Source organism: Teleopsis dalmanni, chromosome 1 (assembly GCF_002237135.1).
Source record: "Teleopsis dalmanni isolate 2A chromosome 1, ASM223713v2, whole genome shotgun sequence".
Taxonomy (NCBI): domain Eukaryota; kingdom Metazoa; phylum Arthropoda; class Insecta; order Diptera; family Diopsidae; genus Teleopsis; species Teleopsis dalmanni.
Genome location: NC_051846.1, coordinates 158071191 through 158088202, shown reverse-complemented (window position 1 = coordinate 158088202; position 17012 = coordinate 158071191). Strand labels below are relative to the sequence as shown.

General features: G+C 28.1%; 1 protein-coding gene across 1 annotated transcript; it reads right to left on the bottom strand.

The window, feature by feature from the left end:
* Positions 1 to 15409: 15409 nt before the first annotated feature.
* Positions 15410 to 17012, bottom strand: LOC119668763 (tRNA selenocysteine 1-associated protein 1-like; the record flags this gene model as incomplete). The annotated part of the gene is given in 2 exon segments (XM_038078386.1): positions 15410 to 16408; positions 16854 to 17012. Coding segments are annotated over 2 exon segments (954 nt in total). The 3' UTR covers positions 15410 to 15496.

The window sequence follows — 17012 nt, the reverse complement described above, 5'->3', positions numbered from 1 at the left end:
CCATATAAAAGAAATTTAATCAAAAAAAAAAAAATTGTTATATAATAATAAAATTAAAATACACAATTTAATATTTGGGTTTTTATAAGTTTTACAATGACAATTTTGTATATAGAAAGTTTAATTATAATTTTTTTAGTTCTCTATTTAATTTAATGAGATGCTTAATCAATTTAATTACACAAGTTATTATATTTAAGTATGTAAAGATTTAAAATAACGTTTTTATGAATTTAAATAAAACAAAAAAATTAATTGGTAATTAAAAAAATAAATTAATATTAAAAAATTAATATATGAAGCAAATATATTTAAGGTATGATTTTTTATTTTTTTTTTTTTGCGGCAAGGATGAGTATAAAATGCCTAACCACTGACCTCGGGACTACGTTAGTTTACTTCGTGGTAAGGCTCCTATTAGTCATTTAAGACTTTCATCGGTGTGACCTGCGTCCAGGCCCCGCTACTGTTGCAGATGATTAATCTTCCCCTTGGTGTGATATCGCTGCAGTCTAATTTCTTCAATCTCAGAATATGTGTTCCGGTTCTCACTCCTGATCTGAATTGGAATGTCGTCAGATTGCTCTTCGTTTTAGATTAGTTTCCGTCCAGATCTTTCTTTATGACTTTTGTTACAATGTAACGTCACGCTTTCTGTTGTGTATTTTGTTGGGGTATCACTGTGGGCCAATTTGTTTTAATAATAACTGCATTCAGCCGCTTCGAAGTGTGGCAAAAAACAACAAGTCTCTTTTTAAAGTTTGTAATTCGTAAGCCGACAAAAACACCTCTTTTGAGACTTGTTGTTTTTTGCTGCACTTTGAAGCGGTCGATCACACCTTATATTATATAAAAAACTTCAGGTTAAAAGAGAAGATATTAACTCACACTTATTTATTTAAACAACAAAATAAGGCTTAATTTAAATATTATTTTATTGATTTTTATGTAAAAAGAAATCAGAAAATTTAAATATTTATAATTTGGATAATTTATCATTAAAATAGTAAGTATATAATTATACTATATTACATTATATTATATTAATACACCATATTATCATTATTACAGATTATCACTTTTATTCGATAGTGTCTGCGATCATGTGGGTGATCCATTGCAACAAGTGTGGTAATTTCACAAGAGTATTGTTTGCAGCTCAGGATATCTTTCTGACAGAACATATACTGCTTTTTTTAAGAGAGTGCAATTTCGCCTTAATCGATATTAAAAAAACATGATATTATTATTAGGTGAATATATTATATATAAAAAAAGTATGTAAAATTTATATTGTAAAATTTTACTTTTACAGAAATAGTATGGAGCTATTTGGATTTAATATCAGCTTTTAAATACAAGCCCATCCAATAACTCGCACTTTACTTCATCCGTTCTTTCCGTAATCCCATTTTTCATCTGCAATTTTCGTGATCCCAATAAATATTTTCAAAAACCACTGATAATAATTACTTGGCTATATCCGCCTATTTGACTATATCAGTTGTGTAGTTGGTCAAGTTAACTTGATTGAATTCTTGATTTCGGATTTTAAAAATATTGAGCTGAATAAAATTTTAAATTTTAAGCTGGATAGATAAAATTTATATTTTTGAAAAAAATAAAAAAAAATAGAAAAAGCATAATATGTGACAAATACTTCGAACAGCTTTTTAAAAATGTCAATTGAAATGTGTTAAATGATATAAAATAAAACAAAAAAGTTAGAAATGAAATGTTTGCCTTGGTCTTAACATGACTTCCGACACTTTTCCGGGATCAAATGTAAAGCAGAATTTATAAATACTCAAAATAGAAAAAGTCCTTTTTACAGAGAAACTTTAATAAATACGTCGTGCTTCAATACAAAGCACCATAAAAGAAATAAAAAAATATATATAGAGTAAAAGCGTAAAAAATAGTCAGGATTCATTCAATTTTTTTTTCCTGTTCCTCCAATGTTGTATGAGGAAAAATATGACTGCAGTAGAAATTCATTAAAAAGTTCATTTCAGCAAATAGCGGAAGCAAAAATTAATCAGCAAATGGAATTTTTCCTTTTGTAAGGATTAACGTATCCTTTATAGCGTACAACAAACATTGCGATTACTTTTCGTACTCGTACGCTAATTACGAAAATAATTTTCAACGAAATTAGAACAAAAAATAGAAAGAAGTTCAATTTCAACTAAATTTTTTAAGAACAAAGTCAGCATTTTCAGTCATTTTCATTAAAATCTATAAAACTATACTAAAGTTGTACGGAAGTGTGAATTACTTAGATCAGGTTCATTGTAATATATAAGGTTTCTCAAAACTGAATGTGTGAATTACCTTCAAATGGTTATTAGCTTTGTTTTCTGATAAGAGATAACGAAAGACAGTAAGACTCTCCAAGGACTTTAAAGTTATGACTGAAAAATGAAGTAATCTTGGGAATATCATAAAGACTTTATGACAAGTACTTAGTATACTTTGAAGCTTTCAAAAATAGATACATTTAACAATTAAAGTTAGTAAAAAATAGAGAACATATAATAGAGTTTGCCGTATATATGTAATGTACAAGGCTTAGTCTGGAATATGAACAGCAGGAGGAATCAAAACAAAGTTTTCATTTTTTATAATAATAAAGTAGTAAAATAAAAAGATAAAAATAGACTCATTTTTTTTATTATATTATATTATTCATATATAATATATGTGTGTTTTATTAAATACAAAATATGTTTTAACAATTAAAATAAAATTTGTTCGACTTGCTTTGTCGATATCTTCCTTTCTACTAGTGCTTTTCTACTGTTTCTCTTCTAACACTTCGTTTTTAAAAGCATTGCCAATCTTACATATATATATTTATTTTATATTTATAATATAATTATATTATATTATGCTGTTATATTTATTATTCATTATATTATATAAAATTTGAGGCACCGAACGTAACTGAACGGAAAACATTATATTTTGATGATGAATTTGTTAAATGAAGAAACAAAACAAATAAGAGTTTTTATATTTTCATATCCTACCACAACTTGAAAAATAGATCCTTACATCAAATTGTCTAAATTTTATTTTAATTAGTTTCACTGCACACGCATAAGCCAAGCCCTCTAATATTTAAGATTACATTTACCCAATGGGTCTAGTTTTTATACTACAGTAATGTCTTCGTCACATATTTAAGGGAGCAGGAGGTTCTTGTCCCACCCCTGCTTGTGCCCTATGTACATATGTACAGACACACATTCAAAACAAGTTGCACTTACAAATTCACTAATTAATGGACGTGGTATAGTCAACCCAAACTAAAAATGGATTGATGATATCATAAAAAAAAGTAAAGATTTCGGTAACTTTTGCAGCAGACTCTATAAAATGGAACATGCACCTACTCTAAGTATTATATCCTAGTAAATATACTTTTCTGAACATGAGCAACGTATATAGATGGATGTAACACCTCATTCAACCATATTATGTTTTATTTTAAGTAAGTAATATTAGAAAATTAGTTATTAAACTCAGAGAAAAATATATTAACATTGTAATAATAATACTTGCTTTTCAGATATCGATTAAATTTCTATCTGGCTATTGGTGTGAAATACATTATTTAAATAGCGGTTTGGATCCTTGGACGTGATGCTTTACGTATTCCCACAATAAGTGGACACAAATGGCTTGAACTATATGGTCAATTTACATGTGAATCCTTTGACAAAAGCTAGGTTTGATCAGAGATAATGAAATAATTTTATCATTGCGGGTCTGACATATGTCAAATTAGAGCCACACATTGGATAACACTTTAGTTAAGATTTATTATCTGCTTGGATATGGATGAAAACTATTGAATAGGTAATGTTGAATAAAAATGTTCTCATTAAATTAATTAGAAAATCCATATTTTATGGGTTAAGTATTTTACTAGTATTTTCTTATTAAAATTATTTAAGTAAATATTGAAAAATTCTTTAACATCACAGATAATATATTTTTAATTAATATGTAAATGAGATTTTCGGTTAGATGAAGTTCATTCTTCCTTTTGCAAACGGAATGCTAAAGACTTTAATGACAGTAGCTAAAATCTCATTAGCTACAAAAATAGAATAAAAATTGATGTATGAATAAATAACTCAAAATGAGTATCTCATGAATTTCTTATCTATAAATACAAAAACAAAAAAAAAATGATGTCATTAGTATTCCATTAATGACAATAGCATAAAGGTAAACGTAATATAACATAAATTGAGGAGGAAAATTAATTAAAATAAATGTATTAGTAAATAATGCTGTATTATATTGTACTTTTTCCTCAATTTTTATTTCATTAAATACAAAAATAATTAATTTTAATATTAAATAAATGTATTATAAAAAATTATTATCACTAATAAAATATTAGTGCATTTTTTTATACTAATAAGAAACAACCATTACTATTATGATTTTATATACATATACAGAGTGTTTTGTACCGACATGCATTAATTTTGGGTAGTGATTCTTTGTTCCAAGGATTGAAAATAATCGTATGGAAATTATTTTCTACATTTATCAAAATACAGAGTATTAAAGAAAACTCAGCCCAAAGAAATTATACAGTTAAAAAACAGCTTATATCTTATAATGACTCATCTAAATACCTTTTATACTACTTTTTAATCCATTAATACTTGAATTTGAGATCTGATATGTTTTCGTGCTTAAATCGATTCAGTTGTTTAGTTTCTTTTTTTTTTAAATAATTAAATAATATGTAATTTTTTTAGTACACTTTTTATAAATCAATACCTTATTATCTTCTAAACAGTTTTTGCTCTGGAGTTTTTCTTCCTGCAATTACCTTTTGGAGCATGCTTTCCCCGATTTTTTTCATTAGTACTCTAAAGCACTGGAAAATTTATGTATAACTGTTGAAAAAGGACGATTACAGGATATAATGAAAAAAATTCTTTGTCCAATAATAGGTTAATGATGTATGAAAAATTTTCCAAAAAATAAAACAACATGAAATAAATATTACTCTTAAACCGTTTTAATTATGAAGACATATTAGCAAAAGCAGGACATAATCACTCTGACTGTGTGCTCACAATTGACATATAGGGCTTATAATTATTAAAGTTTAAGTTATATAGTAACTCTATAAAATGTAGTTCTCTAAAATGCAGTATATTTAAAAAGTAATGTAAAATTTAAAACAAAGTTAAAAAAATGTGGTAAGATTTATTGCATTAGCTATATAATCGATAGATCATATTTTTGATTAAAGATTTGATATGATTATAAGAAATTAAAAATGTTTATAAAAACGTATCGCATAGAGTAGTGTTCTCATTATGAGGTTTAAGCAACGCAAGGAGCAATTTGGTTGGCTAATGGGTCAACTCGAAATAATACGTAAATTGGCATTGTTAAGTTTGATCTCGGAGATCTCACCGTTTACGAGCTAATATCGTCATATTATTATAATCTGAAGTGCAATTGAAAGTGAGGTTTTGAGAGGGCGTTCCGAGAACACAACCATTTGATGGTTGTTCCTGCGTATAAGATATCAAATTGAAGTACATTCAATCGACGGAAAATAACTGAATTTAAATAAAGTAATTCTAAATTATAGTAATTTAAAATAGTTTTAAGGATATTTTTTTTTATTTTAGAGTATTTGTGAGTTAATTTTTTTAATTATTTCTGTTTTAAAAAAAGGCTTATGTGAATAAAATAAAATAAAAGCTTATAATTTAGTTAAATATCGACTATATTTATATAGACTATATATAATACAAATAAAAATAAAAAATAATTTTTATGGTTTTATTTTTTTTTATTCACAAAAGTCTTTTTATAGTTGTTTTTTTTTTGGAATAAGTTAGTAGCTCTATAAAATCAACTATTCTATGAAATTTACAGTATCGTATTGTCTATATCATCCTTAAAACTATTTAGAGATTTTTTTCATGTTTTATAAATAAAAATATTTTATTATTTTTCCTTTTAATTTCAAGCTTATTTTTATTCATTTGATTAATAATAATTGTTCTTTATTTCTTTCCAGATTTTATGGTTATGATTATTATTCGAATGTGTCCTTGGTTTCTTCTAAGTAATACTGAATAAATATTTGTTTTTATGTTTTCGTCCTTTATAATTTCTAATCCTTTTTTTTTGGTAATTTTATTGGTTGTTAAAAAGTTAGTATTTAATCCTGTTAGGGGTCAGTCACTGTTATTGATAAATCTCTTTAAATTTGTAAAGCTTCTGAAAACGAATGACTGACATTTATCAAGCTTTGCACATCTGCTGGTTTTGAGATTCTTTTATTTTAAGTGTCAAAAGTGCTAAAGCCACGTCAGGATACAGTTTTTGTCTTCAGTTGTACGCGTCTGTAAAATTTTATGGTGTTTAAGGATAATCAAACATTTGCATTTTTTAGAATTCCTCGATTTCAGCATTTGAATTCTATCTTCTTTCAACGTTATCTTTATTTTAGTAATTTTGCACGAATTTATTTTGCACATAAAAAATGTTAACAACTTTTTTATTTGAAAAATGTAATGCAATAAATAAGAAAATCTATATCGAAGTATAAATTAGTTTAGGTAAAATACTGGTGAAAAAATTAAACAAAAGACAAATTAAATGAAAATTTAAGTTAAATGTATTTAAAATTATATTTAAATATTTAAAATATATTAAAATATTATCGCCAAATGGGAGCTACAATCTTTAGTGTACTAATCAAAGGATATTATATTCATCGACGGCATTGATATAATACGAAATACAGTGATCGATATAAACAATTCACTATTAAGACTTGACAGTAGTAACCAAAAAAGCAGACCTTGGACTCTATATGAACAAAGGCAAAATGATAATAAAAAAAAAATATAACGACTAGGTTCTTATCTGATATATAGGGGAAAAGGGCAATTAATTCGAAATACTATTCGTAAATTTTACATATAGTAACTGCGGAATTAGAACTTGATTTATTATCATAGTAAAATAAAACTTTTTCTATTCTTAGTCAGAATCCAGAGTTATTTAACGTGGTTACGTGTATTGAAGCCTCAACACCACGATGTTCTAAAAACAACTCGTATCAAGATAATGTGGCTATAAGCGCCCTATTAGAAATTCCAAAGAATTTCCACCGGCACCAATTCGAGTTATCTGTTTGGCAACTTACCCCATAGTAAGGAGCGTGACCTACCGATACCACTGCTGATCTTTGGGTGGTAGCACCTGGTGTGAATATGTAGCTATGAATGTAAGTAAAATATAATTATTCTCCCCGCGTAAACAGTTATAGCACTGCCAACTTGAATTGGTCACGACAGCCGATTTGACCGTCGTAATACCAGATACACACCCCCAAACAGGTGTCGCAAGTGAATTTTACTCACTACCTTTAACACTCCAAACATTGTCTGAATAGTGCCGAGATTATTGGCGCCTCATAAGAAAGGCGCCTCATACCTTACCTTGGGAATATTTTGACACCTTCACCGCAGGGTATCTATTGCCAGTCACTAACAAAGTCACTACTGGCAATCTAAAAAAACAATAGCTATGATCTTCCTTGTAGACCTTCATTAGCGCCAATAAACAAGTCGCTCTCATTGTTACAAAGAACAGTAGTTATGAAATTCCCTGTGGATAGCTAAATCTTTGTGTTCTAAACTTTTAAATTATTTTCTTTTTTATTTACTTTGATTTTAATTTATATATTTACATATATGTATATAAAGTTAATTTCTATATTACTTTATTAGTGGTAATGCATAATGTTGGTGAAACCTCAATGTTATCAAATAATTGATGAGCTTAATTATAAACATTTTCACTCACTGTAACTATCTAGCTTTCACACAATAATGTCTGCTTAATGAATGAAAGGATCTTGTTTCAAATTCCATATAGCACTTAGTCTACAGTATTTCTAAAATTAAAATTCCAAGCGAAACATATATGAAATTCTTCGAAATTGTGATTATTAGGTTGCAGCAAGCTACCAAAAAATTGAGTCTGCAATCAAGTAATCCATCCAACCCTTCACGTGAGTAAGTTAGTCTTGTTGTATGTGCTTTCTGTACTCGTAACTATCTGTCCATCTATTTCACTGTCAGTTTGTCCATCAGTGTTTAACCAAAATGCCTCGCTTGGCTTTGTGGTCACGATATGGAATGCCTTGCTGAGTTAATTGCTGTTGCTGTTGCTTTTGCTGCTGCTCTTATTGTTAGTGATAGCAACAAATAAAGATGATGCCACTCTATGCTTAATCCAGCAAAAACAGGCTCATTCCGTATCTGGTATGGTGTGTTGAGTTCCACAGTCCTGTTGCTTTCTGGTATTTGCATGCTGCGAATTATGTTGTCAATTGCCACGTTGGAAAATGAATGCAGCCGCATTGAAATTGAATTTTTGGAAATGCAAAATTCGTAATAGCCAAAACCGAAACCAAAACTTTGGCAAACGTCAGACAAAGCAACAAAAACCTGACATAAGTCGAAATGAAAAGTGAAAAAAGTTCAATTGATGCATTTTCAAACTATTGCATAAAAGATCTGCATCTAATCCTGAGAAAATCAATTTTTCTTCTTTTTATCTAGAGAATTTCAATTGAAAATGACATTTCCGTTGCATTCACAAAAACTTGGTTACAGTAAAAATGCATTTGTGGAATGTTAAATAGCATAAACTACTCATAACAATGTTAAACTTTTCTTTATTGAATTTATTTTTGCAAGATAAAACAAAATTTAATAGGTATATTAAGAAAATAAGGTATTCGATCAAAATATTAAAACAATAAATTTAATTATTAATGCAGAATTTGAAAATTTTTCCAATGCTTAAAAGTGGATTTATGGCACTTTGATGCAAATTTTTGACGCATCAAAAAACCTCAATTCTATCTATCATTTAATATATCATATTACATTATATCATGTATTCTATAGTTCCGATTTATTTCATTAGTATGTAATATAGTGCCAAGGCCAAACGCGTTAGTGGAAACTGTTACAGGACTCAGGACATAACACTGTTTTCAAATATCTGTTGATATTTTCTTTAGCTTCATATAGCATGTTTCTCCTAACACAGACGGATGCAGACGATGGATACCTTATTTAATTATTTATTAATTTATTTATTTATATATTTATATAGTTATTTTTCAATTGTTGTTTTAATTATTTATATAGATACTTATTTATTCATTTACTTTTAGTTACTTTAGTTATATGTCTATATTCACATTAATTGAGTCAGGTTACTGTATGTGAGTAGGATATACCATAATGCTAAGTATATCTACAGTGTTAATTCCCACCAGTGTTGGCTATCTACCAGTGACTACCTGGTCCAGATATTGTCATTGAACAATATACTGAGGGCATGAGTTTTGAGCACAAAGAAAAATATGAAGATTGAAAAAAAAATCAATCAATAAATATTTATTTTTTAGACTGTGCCAAGTTCTTTTCCAGATAAATTATAGTATTAAGTTCAAGTTGTATTAATATTTTTAAACGATTTTAAAAATAAAAACTGTATAAACCAAAATATCGTAATATGAACATAATATATGATGTATAATATATATCTACTATTCATTTCTTTCTTTTCATTTTTTAAATTATGTTAAATATATAAGAAAGATAGGAATTTTCAGAGTTCTTGATTCCAAAATATTATAGTATAATTATACTAATGCTATTCTTATTCAAACAATTTGCAAGAGAGTTCGATTATCACCGAATAATTTGTATTCGCCAGAAGGATGGAATATCAAATTATTCGAGTAAAGTGAATATCATTAATTTCTATGAAACCATAGTTATCTTTAAGATTGATGCATTACATCTTAATAAAATTAACTATAATTATCTAGTTATATACTTTACAATCACACATCAATCCTTATAACAAAATCCCATTCACATAAGGACATTATTGAGTCATCGTTAAATACTAATTCTACGCTATTAGAAAAACTTTTTTACCTTTTAAAAACACTAAATATTTGCATTTAAATATATATGGATAAAAATATCTTTAAGATGTGAGATAGGTATGTACGTAGGTGTACCTTACGAATATACCAAATGTATCTATGTAAACTTTTGAAAGCGAACACTGACAGCTGACAATTATTGAAGTACCAGAAAGGAAGTAATGTGCTTAAACTTGATGAACTGTGTTAGTTACTGCACTTCAATATTTTCACTGAACTCCGAAAGACTGAGTCATTAAAATGGATGCAAATATGAGAAATCTAGGTCAAATGGAAAAATCGTATTTGTGTTTACAAGAAAATGTAATGCAGTTACGAGGTCATTAGGCGGGAATTTCTTCGGAAGTAATTATAAAAGTGAAGTTGTAGTGGAAGTAGGAAAAATGAAATGAAATGATAGCATTAAAAAAAATAAAAAAGAAGTTTTGACAGCTGAATTAGTTGGGTTATTAACATAGGAAAGAAAGTTTTAGCTTAGATAGGAAAAAACACCTAGATAATTATTCAACCCAGTATATATTTCTTTAAATATTAATAAAGCCTAATTATTTTCCATTTCATGAAATTGTGAAAACTTATTAAAAAAATAATGATTCTGCTGAGGATATATTTCGTGCATTAGAAAGGTTGATTTTTCTAAAGTAATGAGGTCTATTTTCGCTTGATATATATGTAAACTCTTAAAATTGTCGCTTCCGGCATAATGAAAATCCATAGATAAGTATTTTGTAAGAGCATTATTTGTATTTCATTGAAAATGAACCTTATTACTGAAGGATATTCGATTTTCGTAGTGCGTTGAACTGTGGAGTCGTAAAGACGAAGATATAACACAAACCGATCATGTAGTATGTCACCACTAGACGTTTTCTCTGTAGTATTATACAAAAAATTATGTTTATATAGACGATATATCCGTTAAATTATGGCCGATCTATTACCAGCTATGTACCATTAAATCATCAAAAACTTCTTGAAAAATATCCATTACTTCAAGATTTCAAGTTTTGATCAGAAATTATACCAGTTAGTTGCTTTTACTAAAGAAACACCTCCTCAGCACTATGGTATGGGTGCTGACAGGTCACTGTATACTAGGAAGTCATGCTATGAGATTGGGTGTACCTTTTAATAACATTTGTTGTGGTTGTGCCTCTGATGATGAGGAGCAATACGTTTTTCATTTTCTTTATCAAAGCCTATGTTTGACAAATAGAAAATCAAAAATCTTTAAGGCAGGTTTTATTACTGTCTTAAATGAACTGTTATCCAAATTAGGGATTTTGCCAAGTTCACATCGGTTCACATTCACTTAAATAGTGGAGTTGTGCCTTTCAATGTTATCTTTCTTTTGGAATTTCTTTTGGCCAGGGTATAATGACAATTGATGAACAACGCTAATTCATGGTAGCACAATGGATCACTATTTGAGTCCAAGTCCGATTTGGAATAGATGGGTGCTACTACAATGTGACGTAACATCCACCTTCACCACTATTCTTGCTGACCACTAATTTGCTTTAAAAACTGAAAAAACAAATAACCATTATTTCGTTTTTTATTGTTCATATAAATAATATGCATATAGTATATATAATATGCATATAATTTACATATAACGTATATATTATACATAATATACATAAGTATAATATACTACTATTGTCCACTTCCGCTAGTGGAGCATAGAGCCTTAATAATATTTCTAAAACTGAATTTATTTGATGTTTATTTGTAGATATCAATTCATGTATATCGTGCTTCAGCGAACTCAGTCTCTACCGTTTTTCTCTACATTATCGCTGGCACACCAGGTCTTTTGCTATCTTATGGATTCCATGCTAATGCTTGACTCGCTATGTAATCTCTCGGTTGTCTAAACGTATGGCCTATCGACTTTCACTTTCTTATGTGTATCTTATTCTATCTCATAAGTATAATATAGTCAACAATAATTATTGATTTATATGAATATTTTAAATAATCTCCAGATAATTATGTATATTATATATCATTCGAATTCCTCAAAACGTATAAAGGAGTTAATTTTTATGCAGACAGAAGTATTATTACAATATATAGTCATGAAGCTGAGAATGATTACACCCTTATACACTCTACGTGAATGTATGAATCTCTGATTTTTGTTTACAAGGCATTGTGTTAAAAGTAAAATTATTATTTTAATTTAATTTTAAAAAAATTTTTTGAATATATGTACTCCAATAATATACTTTATATTTTCACTGCGATATTCTTGCATGCTCATGTGCTATTTCATTTAACTCGTTTTACATGCATTGCATTTAATTAATATTCCATCTTCTGGCTTGGAAAATTCTAAAGTGCATATTTACTTAAGTAAATTCCTTCGTTTGCTTTAACATTTGAATACATCTAAATGCATGTCAAGGATTTTGCCAATTTAAATGTTTAGTAGTGCAGTTCTTAACCATTTTTAAAAATCACTTTCCTTTCTATTTCGAACTACAGGAAAGTCTAAGCATTTGTGGTTAAATTTTCTTTTTATTATTAAATATTTGCATATATGCAGTTTTCATACTTGAATGCATTTATTCTCAATGCTTTTTGAGGTTTGTTCTTATGAATTGATATCTGAATAAATGGGTACGCATTAAGGATTAAAATACAAAACAAACGAAAAGGATCTTCAGAAGCAAATATGTGTTAAATTAAAACAAAATTTGAATTAATAAGCATTAATCATGGATGGCTTTTAGTAAAATGAAAGCTTTGGAAATAGCATTTTTAGTATTTAATTAAAAAAAATTTATCGTTCCTCTCCAGTTTTCTACATGTTATTCATAGAATCATTTGTTCAGATTCTTAATAAAAATCTAGTACTTTTTTTAATCTCTATTTCGACGAGTCAATTTTTGTTCTTTTTCCATTAGACTGTATAAAACATTGACTGATTTCAATATCAGTTAATGAATATATTTTGTTGTCTTCCATTTCATCTCATCTTACCATTATCTATGTTTAATCGTTAACATTTACAGATATCACTATTCACTATAAGCCATATTAAAACTAAGTGATACAATTATTTAATGCATATAATTGAAGAAACTTTTTCAACAGTATCAGAGATTAAACAAAGTTGTGCTCTCTCCCCACTGCTGTTCAGAACGACACTAGATAATGATCTTTAACAAGGCTGAACTTCACGGACATCATACAGTCTAAATTATATGAAAAGCTAAACCACTTGATATATGCCGATGATGTTGTGTTGAATTTTTCCAATCAGAGTGAAAAACATAGTATGCTTATCTCACTAATAAACGTCTCTTTGAAGGCCGTTCTTAAAATTAATACGTCAAAATCAAAAGCTATAAGTGTCTGCAGTCAAAATTGAACTGCCTTTAACGTTTATGATTGTGATATTGATGATGTTGACGATTTTGAGTAACTGGAAAGTACGCTTATCTTCGAGGGTGGCACTTTGTTAGATGTGTATAATCGCCTTCAAAAAGCGAAGCGTACCTACGCCTCATTAACTAGAGTTTGGAGAGCCGCCAACATCTTCCAGGCAACTAAAGTTAAAATTTCCAACGCCTGTATAAATATCATCTTATTATATGGGTTTGAAACATGGTATATAACAAACAACGTCATTAACAAAATGCAATCATTTTTAAACCGATGTTTACGGCGCATTTTACATATTTGCTAGCCACATATCATCAGTAATGCCAAATTGATATACTGAATCATATCAAAAAAAAAACAATATGGTTGGCTCGGTCGTTACTGCAGCCTTATAATCAAACCCGATTGAATCAAGTAGAAGAGGACATCCATAGATAATATGGAGGCGAACAATATTCACCGAAACATTCAAATCCTTTAACGAGCTTAGATACATGGCAAGGAGTAGGAAAAACTTGAATTTTTTTGTATATAGCTGAAGTGCTTAGACATAACATCAATTTATAATTGTATATACTCGTGGAACATGTCATAATATATAATTAGAGAAACAAGAATGCCGTAGAGGTCTCTCTAGAAACTACATGTCTCAATTCAGATTACTATAATAAATTGAGTCCAAGCATTGAATAAAGCAAGATTAATCGTTACATTATTTAAGGATGGTAAAAATAATTTATATAACTTGTATTTAATGGTACAAACATAAAATTGCTTTTAAATAAATATTTCTCTAATTTTCCATAACCTATAATAGCACGACAAAGCTCAAAACTGATTTTACTTGCAGTTCTTGAGTGTTAAAATCCATAACAATCTAGAATCGATTCTGGACTATTTTTTTTAAATCAGACTATTATTACTTATTTTTAATATTACATTAAATGAAAAAATAATATCGATTAAGTTTACTTAAGTATCTAAGTGTGATATACATCAAATACCAATTTAAGTTGATTAAATGGTTTTCAAACAAAAATAACACTATATACTTCCAATAATTCTCTGTTATTATTTAAATATGACGCTTGCTAATTACAACACCCCAAATATGTTTATTAGAGAGTACTGTTGCAAACTCAGAGGATTTTGATAAACACGCTCTCTTATCCTGAGGTTTCTAATCTTAAGAGTGTGAAAGCAATATATATATATAATTTTTTAAGCATATAAAAATGAGTATCAAAATTGGATATACTGGTCTTAATTCTCAAGACAAGTTTTTTTTATCTCCTATGACACTCATATTATATTTGTTGAAAATTATTTAATAATTGTTAATTGAAAATTATATGAAATAAAAATTAACTCTGTTGAATTTAAATAAATGTACTTAAGTTTTCAAAAACGTTATGTTATATTATTTTATTGATATTTTAGTATTTGAGTAGGATAAATATTAAAGAAAAATGATTCAATTAGCGCTATCAACTAATTCATTAGTGTTTACAATATTTATGTAAGTTATATATGAGAGTCCAGCAGTAGCAGTGGTTAAGTTGAGCAGTCAAGTAAAGGCCGGTCAAGCAGTTTTATAGTCAAGCAGTAATGGCAGTAGTGTGAAGTCAGCAGTCGGCAGTTGTAGAGTACGGTCGTGTATATTTATAATTGGCGCTTATCTTCTACGTTTGATATATTTATTATTTTTATTATTAGAGTATATTTTAATTATATTATATTTTTTTTTAAAAATAATTATTTCATGGGCTAATTGGTCAGTTATTAAATAAATTTTATTATTTAGTTTTATAAGATTTTTATAGTCGAAATATTGGACAATAAAAATCTTATAAAACTAAATAATAAAATTTATTTAATAACTGACCGATTAGCCCGTGAAATAATTATTTTTAAAAAAAAATTTCTTTTGGTCATTAAAACATTTAATTATTATATTATATTAATTATTGGAGCTTGTCTTTTATATTTATATCACATGTTATTTAATATATAACTTTTGTGTTAAATTATTATTTAGTTTGGAGTGTTGTCAGTAAAATACTATTCTTTATCACTACCTTTCTCTTCAACTTCTTCCTCAGCAAGAACTTTTTTCAATTCTTTTATTAAAATTTGTATTCCTTTTTCTTGACTTTTTAATGTTAACTTATTAGTTTGCAGTTCCATTGGCGTGTTGTCTACTATTTTGAGCTTTAGTCCGTTTTTATTACCAAATCGTGGAGTTTCCTTTAACATTTGATAAGCAGCGTTTAAATCGCTTTTATCTTTAAAACGTATAAAAGCCAATTCTTTTGGAGTATTATGCTCCGAACGCGGTAATTTTGCGCCTACGTATGAAGCAAACCTCTTAGAGAAGAAATCATCCAGGTCTTGTTCCTTTGTTCGTCCCAAAACATTTCTTAATCGTAAAGTGAAAAATGTTATATTTGGTTGAGAAGATACTTGTTGCATTGCCCCTGCCGCGTTACGTATAACTAAAGGCATGCCATCTCGACCAAATCCAATGTAACCTTTTATGACACTAATAGCTTGCTGCTTATCTTGTTGATTATCAAATTCAGCAAAGCCGTAACATTTTGATATACCACAATTATTCTTTACTAAATAAAAGCGCTTTAAATTTAGTTGTTTTTCGACAAATAGCTCTTCTATATCGCATTCTTTAATTTCACTTCTAAGATTACCCATCCATATTCCAAAATATGGTCTTCGATCTTCTACAACACTGCCACAAACATTCAAGAAAAATTTAGTTACTGGTTTAACGCCAGGAATTGGCTTGTTATCATATTCGTACAAAATAGTTTGAGCATCCTTCACAGTTTTGAATTGAAGGAAACCATAAAGTGGCTCGCCGAGTACTCTGTTTGTTATAACAACCACATCAAGTAACGGGAAACCCATACCAGTAAATAACTCTTGTAGATATTCTTTTGACATGAAGGGTTTAAGCTGAAAATTAAGGATGAAGTATATAAATATAATGAATGAAATGTTTCCAAATTGTAGAAATTTATATATATAGGTCTATATATGTATATATATATAGGTCTAAAATATGCGTAAACAATTCAAAAAATTTTTCATCAGACAATTTTTATTTGGACAATATATTAATAAACCTCAAGAAGATGGGGCAAATGTGGAAATCGATAGGAGGGAATCGGTTGCCACAATTCAGTTGTTAATATGCCTCAAATTTGTCATATAAAATATATATGCGTCTTATATACATAAGTAGATATTTATTTATCTTAAAAAAATTTTACATTATTCTATCTTTTTTTTTTGTGGTTCAACGAATTCTAATGAATTTCTGTACTATATACGACACGAACGTTGTAAAAATAAACATATATATTTTATTTTGCAAATAAATAAAAATTGGTTTACTTACATTTCCTATCCATAAATGACTTAATTCCACAACTCCGTCCATTCTTGTAATTTTTGTCTAATGGAATTATTCCACAAACCGCGGTCTTGCAAAGTACTAAGCTTATTGACAATGACTCATCGCTTTATGTTTTGATAATTTCTTTAATTCACAATAGGT